The sequence below is a fragment of the Protopterus annectens genome, chromosome 1.part2 (assembly GCF_019279795.1).
Source record: "Protopterus annectens isolate FY-2018-M chromosome 1.part2, PAN1.0, whole genome shotgun sequence".
Taxonomy (NCBI): Eukaryota; Metazoa; Chordata; order Ceratodontiformes; family Protopteridae; genus Protopterus; species Protopterus annectens.
Genome location: NC_056727.1, coordinates 884,173,748 through 884,186,463, shown reverse-complemented (window position 1 = coordinate 884,186,463; position 12,716 = coordinate 884,173,748). Strand labels below are relative to the sequence as shown.

General features: G+C 39.0%; 1 protein-coding gene across 2 annotated transcripts in view; it reads right to left on the bottom strand.

Moving 5' to 3' along the window:
• Window positions 1-696: 696 nt before the first annotated feature.
• TMEM35B (transmembrane protein 35B) overlaps window positions 697-12,716 on the bottom strand; it is a 602,314-nt gene continuing 590,294 nt past the window's right edge. For both annotated transcript variants that reach the window (XM_044059434.1, XM_044059442.1), the window contains exon 3: window positions 697-2,256. In XM_044059434.1, the coding sequence (XP_043915369.1) occupies window positions 2,129-2,256 (128 nt within the window). In that variant the 3' untranslated portion in view covers window positions 697-2,128. The remainder of the gene's footprint in view (window positions 2,257-12,716) is intronic.

The following is a 12,716-nucleotide window of genomic DNA, read 5'->3' as shown; positions in this document are numbered from 1 at the left end:
GTGGATATGGATGTGTAAACCCAGCTGCTCTATGTTGTGTCTCTAACTCTGTTAGGGGTGAGTCTTATAGGTCAGGCTGTACCTCCCATCCCCAGAATGGATAAGCTGGCATCATATGTTCACTCCCACTCTCCCTACACTGACTCCTCTTATCACCCAGGCTGCTAATCAAACCTGGGTCATGTGGGTCAAAGCCAGGGTTTTATCCCTCAGTTGTACCATGGAGCAGACCATTTGTGCTGTTAATTTAAATCTAAAACAACTCTTAGGGCAATATATAAGTGCAAATAAAATTAGAGGTTATACTAGATATAAAAAAAAAATGGAACATGGGTTTAAATGTTACCGACTTCCTATTCAACACAGTTAAACATTCTCGGTTTCCTTTTTGCACAGAGTTCTGCTACTTAAGGGTTCTGCCTATAAGGAAGACAGTTCTGCGTTTGAATTATTCTCACTTAACCCCTTAATCACAGTTCAAATTATCAAACATTACCTTCTGCTTTGCGTTATAGTTTGCCTTCCAAGCCTGTGTCATGCCTGAAAAATACCTTCAGACCAGTGTATTTACCTGGTTAATATATGTAAAATCAATCAGTCAATGACTCTGATGATGGCATCACAAGCTATGAAGCAGAAATATCATGTTAACCAACTCTAAAATCTTCAGGAAGACAGTAATAACATGCAAAGAAATAGGGTCTACATTTTATTTCTCATGATATATTTTGTCAGTAAATGTCCTCAGATTCAGTTTAACATAAAATCAAATTTACAAACATGATATGTCCCACACATACATGGTCACTTTATACAACACAAACTACACCCAGTAGTTTAACAGGTTACAGTGTGTAAAACTCATACGCAACCCATTTTAAAATTCTGATAAAAATTTTATAATGATATATGCAGGAAGAAGCAATGTATATATTTCTGACATCCATTACTGAAAATTGCAATACGAAATTAGTGAATACATATGAAAGGGACCCTACCAAAAAGACTAGTAAAACCAAACTTTGCAAATTACAGCTCCAACCATTCAGTGCATTAATACTGCTCATTACACATCATTTTATGATTTTTTTTTTTTTTTTACCACAAAAGTCTTTGGGATAAATTCACAGAAATTCTGAAGTGACCCTGATGAGCCATGAGGTATAAAAAAGAGGTGTGTTACTAACTAAAAAGTCATAAGATGTGTACCAAGATGCCATATTTTGTTGTGTTTGATCAAAGAATGGAAATTTCTCCCAGTTTTGTTTTTCAAAACCCTCAATATAATACCCCATTAGTTTGTTTATAACATCATTAAAATGCATGAATAGTTTTGCTGCAAATTAGTGCGATGAAATACTGTTCTGAAAACTTGTCATCCCACTTTCGTTACTACAACAGAAGGAAAACTGAAACCCAGTAGATAACACTTGATGAAAACACACCGTTAATATATTGTTACCCGGTGTGTTTGGAACACAATAACTACCATTTGGTAATATAAATTTGTTTAGTTCATAAAGTACATTTGGTTTATTGCTGTCAGCAAATGTCTGATTACCTGAGATGGTTACTACAGGCTGAGTATATACATACATACATATACACTCAGTTTCAAACATCTGAGTCATTAAAGACAGTAGCTTAATAAAACAACATTGCCTGACCTATCATGGGAAAGTAGTCTAGACCATAAGCAGAAGAAAGGAAAAAAAAATACCAATGTCATACATTTTGTCCAGTGATGCTGGAGACAGAGTACTCCAGATTACATTGTCACACTCCAAAAGTCACATTTTCACATAAGATTTTTGGTTGATTTTCTTAAATTAAAAAAAGCATAGCAAAGTGGAAAACGTTGAAAAACATGCATATCTCTTCATAAAAGTGGAAAATGAAAGCTTTTAGTCCAGGTGGTTAGTAGTGAAACCAACAGATAAAGTATCGCTATGTTCAGCATATTTTTTTTTTTAATTTTAATTTTTTTTTTAGTTTAGGTAGCAAACATGCTACACTAACAGAAGTTATTTTCTTGACAGTGTAAAAGTGAAGTAAAGACACAAGAGTTCAGCTGCACAGCTAATGATATTTTAGGAACTGCCCAAATTTGTGAAGTAAGTATGGTCTGTTACTCAAACTTTGACTTCCTCTTTCTTCTTCCATGGATATTGAGAAGCAGCAGCAGACCAAGGCAGACCGTGGCAGGAGCACACATTGCCACAGGTTCTTTCAAAACAAGAAGGGTATAGATTGCACCTGCAATAACACATAAAAAATGTTTTAGCTTTTGTTGCTACTCTTGTTATAAATTAATTAATTAAATGAAATGAATAAAGAAATGAGCAAACAAATTAGTAATACCCATTCGTTAACTCGACACCCCCCCTGGACACACAGAGTCCCTTTTCATGAGTGACCCAGTAGCAATGTCTGGTTAAGTGACTTGCTCAGTCACACAGTAGGCAAATGAGGGCTAAAGGAATCCAACCCTGTACCGCAGGAACTACAGCTCATAGCCTTAAACACATACGTAAATAAATAAATCAATAAAATGATCAATCAATCAAAGCACTTCAGATTCTTCCTACATTGCTATATTCAAAACTTCCAGTCCCTCCCACTCAATCAGTACAGAAACGGGTAATGCACTATGGTGCTACAGTAATCTAACATTAAATTCAGACAGATCACGCAAATAATTAATGGAAAGTTCTTTCAGCAAAATCTACCATTTACAAACAAATGTATAATTCACAGAATTAATGTAACCTCCTTTAACTTCAGGCAGCAGCATGTCTGTGAACGGATGCCTAGTTCATTTTGGAGGAGAGATAGTATTAGCTTTAGCCAAAACGCATCAGAGCATTAGCTTGTGTGCATGTGTGCTGGGTATTAGTGTTAGGTGTCTGGTCGGGCATCTGATTGTGTTTAACAGGGGTTCCCTATGGTAGACCGACAGCTCGGAAGATCGACAATCACATCACCGATGCCAGAAGACAGACGGAGCAGATAACAGGCAACTTGTAATCCCGACATCGAAAACACAAACATGGGAAACATGTGAGCGTGACTCGGTAAGTGTGCGATAGTGAGGGATTTAGGGTTAGGGTGCAGGTAAGGTGAGTGTGCGATAGTGAGGGACTTAGGGTTAGGGTGCGGGTAAGGTGTGTGTGCGATAGTGAGGGATTTAGGGTTGGGGTGTGGGTAAGGTAAGTGTGTGGGTAAGGTAAGTATGTGTGCAATAGTGAGGGACTTCAGGTTAGGGTGTGGGTAAGGTAAGTGTGCAGTAGTGTCGGACTTTAGGGTTAGGGTGCGGGTAAGGTAAGTGTGCGATAGTGACAGACGTTAGGGTTTGGGTTAAGGTTAGTGCATAGATAGTTGTGTGTAAGGTGTAGTGTAGGTTTTTAGGTTGTTGGTGTGCTTGTGTTGTGTGGAACAGCAAACTTTTTGTTTTGTTAACTATCGGGCTTGTGGTTTATAGGGCATGTGAACTTTTGTGTTTTTGCGGTTTCGTTCTTGTGGTGTCGGTGTTGTGGTTGTCGGCATTGTGTACTGTCGGTTTAGTGTAGTAGACCCGTTTAATAGACAGCAGTGCCATCACCTGCTTTTGTCATATTTTGGGTCTTGTTGATGCCTGTGGATATCTGATTTGTCCATGGCCTGCTTAGAAGTCTCCTCTCCAGCCCTAGACGTGGGTCAGGTGGAGCCCAGAGGGGGCTAAGACCAACAAATGAGGAAAGAAGGTGGATGTAGCTAACAGTCAGCTGCGGGGGTGGGGGGTAGGAACTACACTTTGTCTCAAATCTGTTGCAAGATTTTCATTTGTAGCTTCTGAACCTAACTTTTCAGGATTGGAAGGGTTTGTTCTTTCTTTCAAATGGCTGGCATTTCATTAATATATTAACTTTCTTTTATATGCTTTGGTTTGGGTTGGGAAATTATCTTGTGTTTGAAAATGGAGGTGGTGTTTGAATTTAAGTATGATTTATTTATATTTTTCATATGTACATTTAACATTTTCTTTCAATATTTTTATATTTTTTAATGTAGTTTATGTTTTACTGCAACTTTGGTGTACTGGCACAGTGTATGGCTTTCTGCAGTCTCTTGGGAAGGTGGGCAGTCATCATTTCTTGGCATTCACACTTTGACTTACTTTTTTAATTAAAGGATGTTTCTATTAACAGCTCCTTTGTTGTGTGCATCTTGCCATTGCTGTAGTGTGAGACTGAGAGCTGCATATGAATTAATGTATACAATGACCTGTTTGGATTATACTGTACTGCATATGCTGTTGCACTTTTGGTTTCCTGATGAAGGCACAATGTTATAAATTTGACTTATCCTCATCTTGACCGGATCTCAGCTGTATCATATTCTTTATTAAATTCATCAGACAAGCTCAATGTTCAGCTGCTGTAGATGAAACAGAACTCAGATTACCTTTCTGCATTAATTGGAATCTTTCTCAGGCACTGGTACTTGTAAAAGTCAAGGAGCAACACACTACATACAGATGTTTTTCAGCTAAGAATCAAACCTAGACCTTCTAGATCACCATTCTGGATGTTGTATCACTAAGCTTTTGAAGCAGCTGAGAAATGTTCAAGGTTCTGAGGCATCATCTCTCTCTCAAACATATGTGATTCCCACACAAACACAGCAAGGGAAATGCAACTACACATTTATATTTACTTACATATAAACTATTCCTTTTTTCACCAATTAAGTGGGCTGTCCCAGGACTCTTCTTCAGTCACAAACAAGACTCACTATGTGCCTCATAGAAATTTAAGAGCAGAAACACATTCTACTCCCAACACATTATGTTACATATGGGTACATGAGATCTGAATTTAGTTGAATCCATGTATGGTTGACATCTGTTTAGTTGACATAATTTGTTTAACTACACAAGAATGGCTTTTCCTTGACACTGTGTGATCTTGGTGTTAGAATACATAATTAGCAAGGACTGTAAAAATATATTTTGCTCTCTTATTATTTTACTTTTAATTTTTGCATGCTGCAAGGTTATTGCTCGCCACATGCATAGTAGCATGTCGAAGTTCAAGTTGTTAATGTTTTATGGTTGACGTTATGGATGTTGATTTTTGGGTCTGTCAGCCAAATATATATATATATATATATATATATATATATATATATATATATATATATATATATATATATATATATATATATATATATATATATATATATGGATCCCTCTCAGTATATATATATATATATATATATATATATATCTATATATATATATATATATATATCAGCCTGTTTCACACACACACACACACACACACACACACACACACGCATGCACACCTACTCTGCCTCTCAGTATAACAATTCTTCAGACTAGATATAACCCCTTGGTGATCATCCATAATAGTGTATTTCAGCCTGTTTCACACACACACACACACACACACACACACACACACACACACACACACACACACACACACACACACAAAATAATATTTTTTTAGTCCTGTTTAGGGAATTTGTTGATATACAAGTAAATGTGTGTGTGTGTGTGTGTGTGTGTGTGTGTGTGTGTGTGTGTGTGTGTGTGTGTGTGTGTTTAATATGTGAGAGTCTGTGAACTGTGATGCATGAAATACCTTAAATTGTAAATTAGAGCGTGAATTGAATTTTAAGGAAGTACCAGACACTTCATACATAACTACACACTTAATATTTCATTTGTTTCCTTTTCTTACTGGTTTTATTTTGAATGATTCCATTCAATCAGATGTAGTAATTACATTCTCAGCTTAAGCTGTGCATTGAACAAGACTTAAGTAGTTTCTAGGAAAAGGCTGCATTGTGCATTATTTTCCACTCTAGTTATAAGATATATAAGTGTTGAGTATTAAATTTATTAGTATAATGACAACTATGTTTGATCTACAACATAATTGTGCTTTCATGTAATTTAAATTTATTCATTCAAGACTGGATCTGATTTTTTTCTGTGGTTCTATTTTTATTTAGTTATTTTTACTAGTTGTGATTTTTGTAATCTAAGGTCAGATTTACTTACTATTAACAATTTTTGTTTAAACAACTATCAATGCTGTGTTTTAATCTAAGGTCATATTTAACTGTAGGGTTTTGATTTAGGAAGTGGTAGATGCTTTTTTGGAAGTTGTGTTGATTTTTAGTGACAGCAATGCGTGTAGTTTCATTTTTTCTTTAGGTTAAGTCTACTGAGATAAGAAAGATATACAGTTCAACAAAAACAACTTTACCTCATATAATCTCTCCCAATCCCTGAAGTGGCTAGGCCCAGAATGTAATTTGTGTATTTGTATTTTATGCTATTCAGTGAGACTGCAGCATGTGGGAATGTTGTTCTCACCCTTGCAAGGACTTTCCCTTTTCTCCACAGTTCTGCAACAGTGAAGTTAGTCATTTAAGTAAGGTGGTGTGTAGTAGTGAAATCCCCCCCCCCCACATTGATGTGTACAGATGGGCTTGCCACCTGCAAAAGCTGCATCTGCAGGTTTGGGTTGACTTTCAATGTGTTTACATCAAGGGAAGTACAGAAAGTGGAGAGTTTTCAGAAACGTTTGGTGTCAATTGCTGAGCAAAATAGTATGAAGAGTGGCAACATGCAGGATGGGGAAAATTCTGAGTTACAAACAGTACAGTTGCACTACAGGAGAAATAGCATGATGTCTATCAGGGCCTCTGGAATTACTATCTAACTGTAGCCTCCAAACAGGCTTTGTGCCTCATGAATGGAGAAAGGCAACAGTCATCCCTCTGCCCAAAGGTGGGCCATCTTCAGACCCTGGAAACTACAGACCCATAAGTCTCACTATTCTTATATGTAAAGCCATGGAAAGAATCATCATGGAGATGATCAATAGAGATACAGTAAACCTCCAGACACTGGACCTAACCCAGTTTGATTTCATCATAGGCAGATCGTGCCTACTCAGCCTAGTGGACTTCTTTGAGAAGGTCACCAAAGCAATGGATGAGGCCAAAATTGTTCACACTACCTACCTTGACCTGGCCAAGGCATTTGACACAATACCCAACTCGGGCATTGTTGACAAACTCAAGAGATTAGGTACAAACCCATATGTCACCCAGTGGATAGCCAACTGGCTCACAGACAGGACCCAGGAAGTTAGAATTGGGGAGTCCACCTCTACAAAAAGGCCAGTTACAAGTGGAGTCCCTCAGGGATCAGTCCTTGGACTGCTCCTTTTTGGCATTTACTTTGCAGAAGTCAAGGCCAATGTCAGTGGTCTCTGGCTGACTACATTTGCAGATGATTGTAAATTAGGAGCCGTCATTAAATCTCACACTGACACAGACAAAAAAACTGGTGTCAGAGCCATGGACTAAAACTAAATGCCAAGAAATGTATAATGATATCCTTTGGGAAGTCATCCATGCCTGGGAACTAACATATTGACAACACACCCCTCAGAGTTGACCCAGTAGTCAGGGACTTAGGGAAACACATAGACAGTGATCTAGTCTTTGATCATCATGTGTCTACAGTGGTGAGGAAACAAAGGTATGGCATCTAGGTCCAAGGAAGTCATTGTTCCACTGTATTTGGCATTCATCAGACGTATCATTGAGCACAATGCCCCCTTTGGTATGTAGCTAACTAGGCACATCCAACAACTGGAACACCCACAGAGGTTCCTCACTAAAAGAATATAGGGTGTAAGTAATATGTCCTATGCAGGCTGCCTTAAGGCCCTATCCCTGTATTGTCTCCTACAGGCTTTTGAGGAGAGATCTATACCTGGCATACAGGGCATTGTTAGACCCCACTCTGATGGACCTCCTGCATATGTACAAAACAAACAGTACCAGAACTACCCAGTCTAAAGACTTAAACCTTGCCTGTGATATAAACAGGACCTGCTGGAGAGATAGGCATATGGTCTCCCCATCCATGTGAAGCAGAGTTCCTCCCTAACCCAATTCAAGTGCAACTTGGGCAATTGGATGGGAAACCAGAAATTCATCCCTGGTTTGGCACCTATGTCTCTAATGCAAACAGGTAACCTGTAAATGGTTCATCTCCCAGGCCCACGCTTACTCTTATCAAGGGTATCAGAACTTGTCAGAGATTTGGGATGCATGGCTTAAAAAGGCCCTTATGGTCATTAGCCTAGTAAACACCTATGAACTTATGTGCAAGGTATGCAAACAGCTGCATTATGGCATGCAAAATGGATCCTATGTGCTAATGAGTACCACTGTATATAGGAAATAAATATGCCGAAGCAATTCAGATACATAAAGTCTGTGCTATGCATTGCTGCATTTGTCAACTCTGAACTCATGGGATCTTCAGTGTACAGGAGCTAGACTTGCATTAATATGCTAACAGTAGCAGCTATAGCTGAACAACAGCGATTAGTAGCCATCTTTGGAGCTATCACCTGCAATACTGCACACCACCATCACACTCCACATCACAGATGGGTCCACTAACACCTAACATACCACCACTTCCAAATCCAAGATATTGTTAAACAGTACTGTGTGGATAGTATGACAAAAAGGAGTTAGTATATGTGCTGTCCACACAGAATAAAGGAGGTATATGTATGTACTGCCCATCTCTATGGACAGAAAGGTACGTGCAGTATTAAACATCCTTGCTGCAAGGAGCTTCACAGGTTCATCGCTGAATACTAGGCTAACTGCCCTGAAAGGTCATTTTAAGCCTAGTCAATAACCCAATATCAGAATCAAACCTTATACCTTATGTCTATGAGGAAAAGGCATTAACCGTTATACCAAACCTACCCCACATTTAACAGGTGACATACTAGAAATTTCACAGGTATCAGCCTCACAGATCCTGCACTAGTTCTTTGACATAATGTTGCATTTCATGGAGGATTACTGAGGCTTCTACAGAAGGTAGACAAGAAACCAACACTATGTGCACACTTTACAACATAACCCATTTTCATAAGGTCTTGGAAGCCAGTGAATGCACACATCACCATCAAGGTACCATCTGCTCCACATGAGTATCTATTACATCAAACAAAAGAGCTCCCACCCCATCAACTGTGCTGCACACAGGCTATCATATACAAGATGTTTGTGCACCACCCAGGCAGTTTCCATGACTAGCACATCTTACATACTTGTCCTCTGTCATCTTTTCAACCAAATATTCTAGTCATAGGTGACTCCATTGACAGACATACTGATGCAACACTCACCAGGCTGAGTAAAGAAAAGGTAATGTTCAGCTGCTTGTCATGCAGGCATGCATGTCCTTGAACAGCAAGTACCAGTATGACTCTGCCATAGTACACATGGGTGTAAATAACTTGAGACATACCTACCTAGAATATAAGAAAATACACGATGGAGCACACGGACTGTGTCAAGGTAAGTATGAGCCTAGCACTGAGCAGCATCCTACCTTCTCCAAGCACGATGTCTCAATACGAGTAAAAAATAACTGATTTCAATAACTGGCTTAGCTTTGGGTGTCATTCGAAGGGGGTATAACACAATATTTGTCATACTGGGAGTATATGCTCAACAGACCACACTGCTTTGCCAGGGATGGTCTGCACCTGTCCCCTCAAGGCTTCTGAATACCACCTAAAACATTGTCTGACCTCATATTACCTTTTTTAGACAATGCCAAGCAGATAAACCTAATGAAACAAGCAAAAGTAAATATAAAAGTGCTGCTGATCAATTATAGGACCCTAAACAAGAAACTCCGCTTCCTGCAAGCCTTCCTCACTTCAGAGGACATAGAAGTCTGTGTAGTGACCAAGACGTGGGTTAAATCAATGGATCCAGAAGTGTAGGGTTATACCTTCCACACATTTAGACCAGGTAGTACACAAGAACATAAAAAGGTAGAGGTGTCTCAATCTTCATCCAGAAGAGACTTGCATCAAGGTGGGAAAAGCAGCATTATGTCCTAGAGCTTCTTTATGGCCAATTCACAATCAGGAAAGTTCCTTACCATAGTCTAGCTAGGTACAGAACACCCTCTATGATCCAGGAATGGCACATGAGCTACTCATATGAACTGTGACTTCAACTACCTAGCTACAGACTGGGAAACATACAGTAACAGTAGTGCGCAAGCCAGAGATTCCTAGAATTTAACTTTAAAGCTTTGGACCAGTTAGTCACAACACCCACATCCTTGACCTTGTTCTCGCAAATATGAGGGGATTATGCTCCATCCTTTGTGCAAAATCCTCACTCATCAGATTTGATCATAAAGCAGTCTCCTTTGAAATAAAATTAAGACCTGAGAACTCTACTGTCTCTGGAACTTTTAGAAATTTCTCAAAGGCAAACTTTCTACTTCTAAGTGATACCCTGGTAGGTTTCAAATCCTCTCAAACCCCCAAAAATTCTACTGCTCATGTAAAAATGTACACGGCTAACTTATATCAGCATGTAAACAACTGCAAAGAAGCAGCTGTACCCAGTATAAACAAGCACAGGGCAAACCCTAAAAACAAACCATCCTGGTTGAACCACGGTATCAACAACATTTGTAACAAAAGTAAGAAATTTGTAGTCAAAAATAAGAAATGTAACAACCTGCATGTTAGTAACCCCATAATTAAAATTAAACAAGTAACCCAGGAGATTAATCAAAACAAATTTGAGGCAAAAATGGCCAACCTAGGCATAGCACGACTACAAGGCCTTCTTCAGCAATGCCCATAATCTCAAAACTGCTACACTGCATTGCGCTGCGCTGATTGTGAATAACACCACCGATACCAAAGTTGATGATGTAGCAAACCTGCTGGCTGATTAATTTAGCTCCAACTTCACCCCATCACCCAAGACATCTCACAAGAAATATCAGAATCCAATATGTCCACAGCTATCACATAAGACAAGTCCTGGAAGCTCTCTCAAAAGCCAAAAATACTGCATCTATGGGTCCTGACAATATCCCTGGATGTATCCTGAAGAGCATGAAACATGATTTACTCATGCCCTTAACAACACTGTTCAACCTTAGCCTCCAAAAGGGCTTTGTACTAAGCAAGTGTAAGACAGCAACAGTTATACCCCTGCATAAGAGGCCATCCACTGACTTGGGAACTACAGAATAAGTCTGACCAGCCTCATATATAAAGTCATGGAAACACTTATCATGAACTTAATCAATAAGGATATAGGAAGTCTCCAAACACTGGACCAATCCCATTTTAGTTGTGTTAAATACAAGTCATGTCTGCTTAACATAGTAGACTTTTTTGAAAGAGTCACCAAAGCATTAACGAAGGCAAGAAGTACACACCACCTATCTAGACCTGGCCAAACTTTTAACACAATACCCCATTCAGGCATTGTAGAAAAGCTAATTAAATTAGGAATTAACCCTGTATTACCTACTGGATTGTCAACTGGCTCACATATAGGACACAGTAAGTCATGATAGGGGAAGCTACTTCAACAAAAAGGCCAGTCACTAGCAGAGTACCACAGGACTCAGTGCTGCGACCACTCCTGCCTAGCATTTACTTATCATATGTCCAAGCAAACAACCAACTTGCAGATCACTGCAAGCTGGGAGCAGTCACTGAATCCTCAAAAGACTCGGCCATAACTCCAGGAGGGCTTGTCCCAAACAAGAAACTAGTGCCAGATTCATGGACTAAATCTAAATGCCAAAAAATGCATTATTGTATCCTTTGGGAAAATGACTGGCTCAAGAAACCATCACATTGACACTATACCTGTAAGAGTCGATGCAGTAGTTAGAGATTTGGGAGCATACATAGACAGTGACCAAGCATTTGACCAACATGTGCTTACTATGTTGAGGATGTCCTTGTATATTGCTCAAATTATAAGCAAAGAGGTAACATCTTGGTCCAGAGATGCCATTGTCCCACTGAACTCAGCCCTCATCAGGCCCATCATTGAATATAATGTCCCCTTTTCGTATGTATCTGTTCAGGCAAATGTCACAACATGAGCACCTACACAGGCACCTCATAAAGAAAGGACAGGCACTAGAGTAAATGACACACAGTGCATATAAAAGGTGTACACACCCCTGTTAAACTGCCAGGTTTTTGTGATATAAAAAATGAGACCACATTAAATCATTTCAAAACATTTCCTACCTTTAATCTGACCTATAACCTGTACAATTCAATTGAAAAACAAACAAATCTGTTGGGGGGAAAAATATAAAAAATAAAAAACGTACAATATGCTGGTTGCATATAAGTGTGCACACCTTTAAACTAATACTTTGTTGTGTGTGCACACCCCTAAACTAATACTTTGTTGAAGCACCTTTTGATTTAATTACAGTATTCAGTCTTCTTGGGTAGGAGTCTATCAACATCGGCAAGATTCTGAGGGCATCTCTTGTGCATAGCCCTCTTCAGGTCACCCCACAGATTTTCTATTGGATTTAGGTCTGGGCTCTGGCTGGGCCATTCCAAAACTTTAATTTTTTTCTGGTGAAGCCATTCTTTTGTTGATTTTAATGTATGCTTGGGGTCATAGTCATGTTGAAAGGTGACATTCCTCTTCATCTTTCTAGAAGACGCCTGAAGGTTTTGGCCCAAAAGTGACTGGTATTTAGAACTGTTCATAATTCCCTCCATCTTGACTAAAGCCCCAGTTCCAGCTGAAGGAAAAGCAACCCTAAAGCATGATACTGCCACCAACATGCTTCA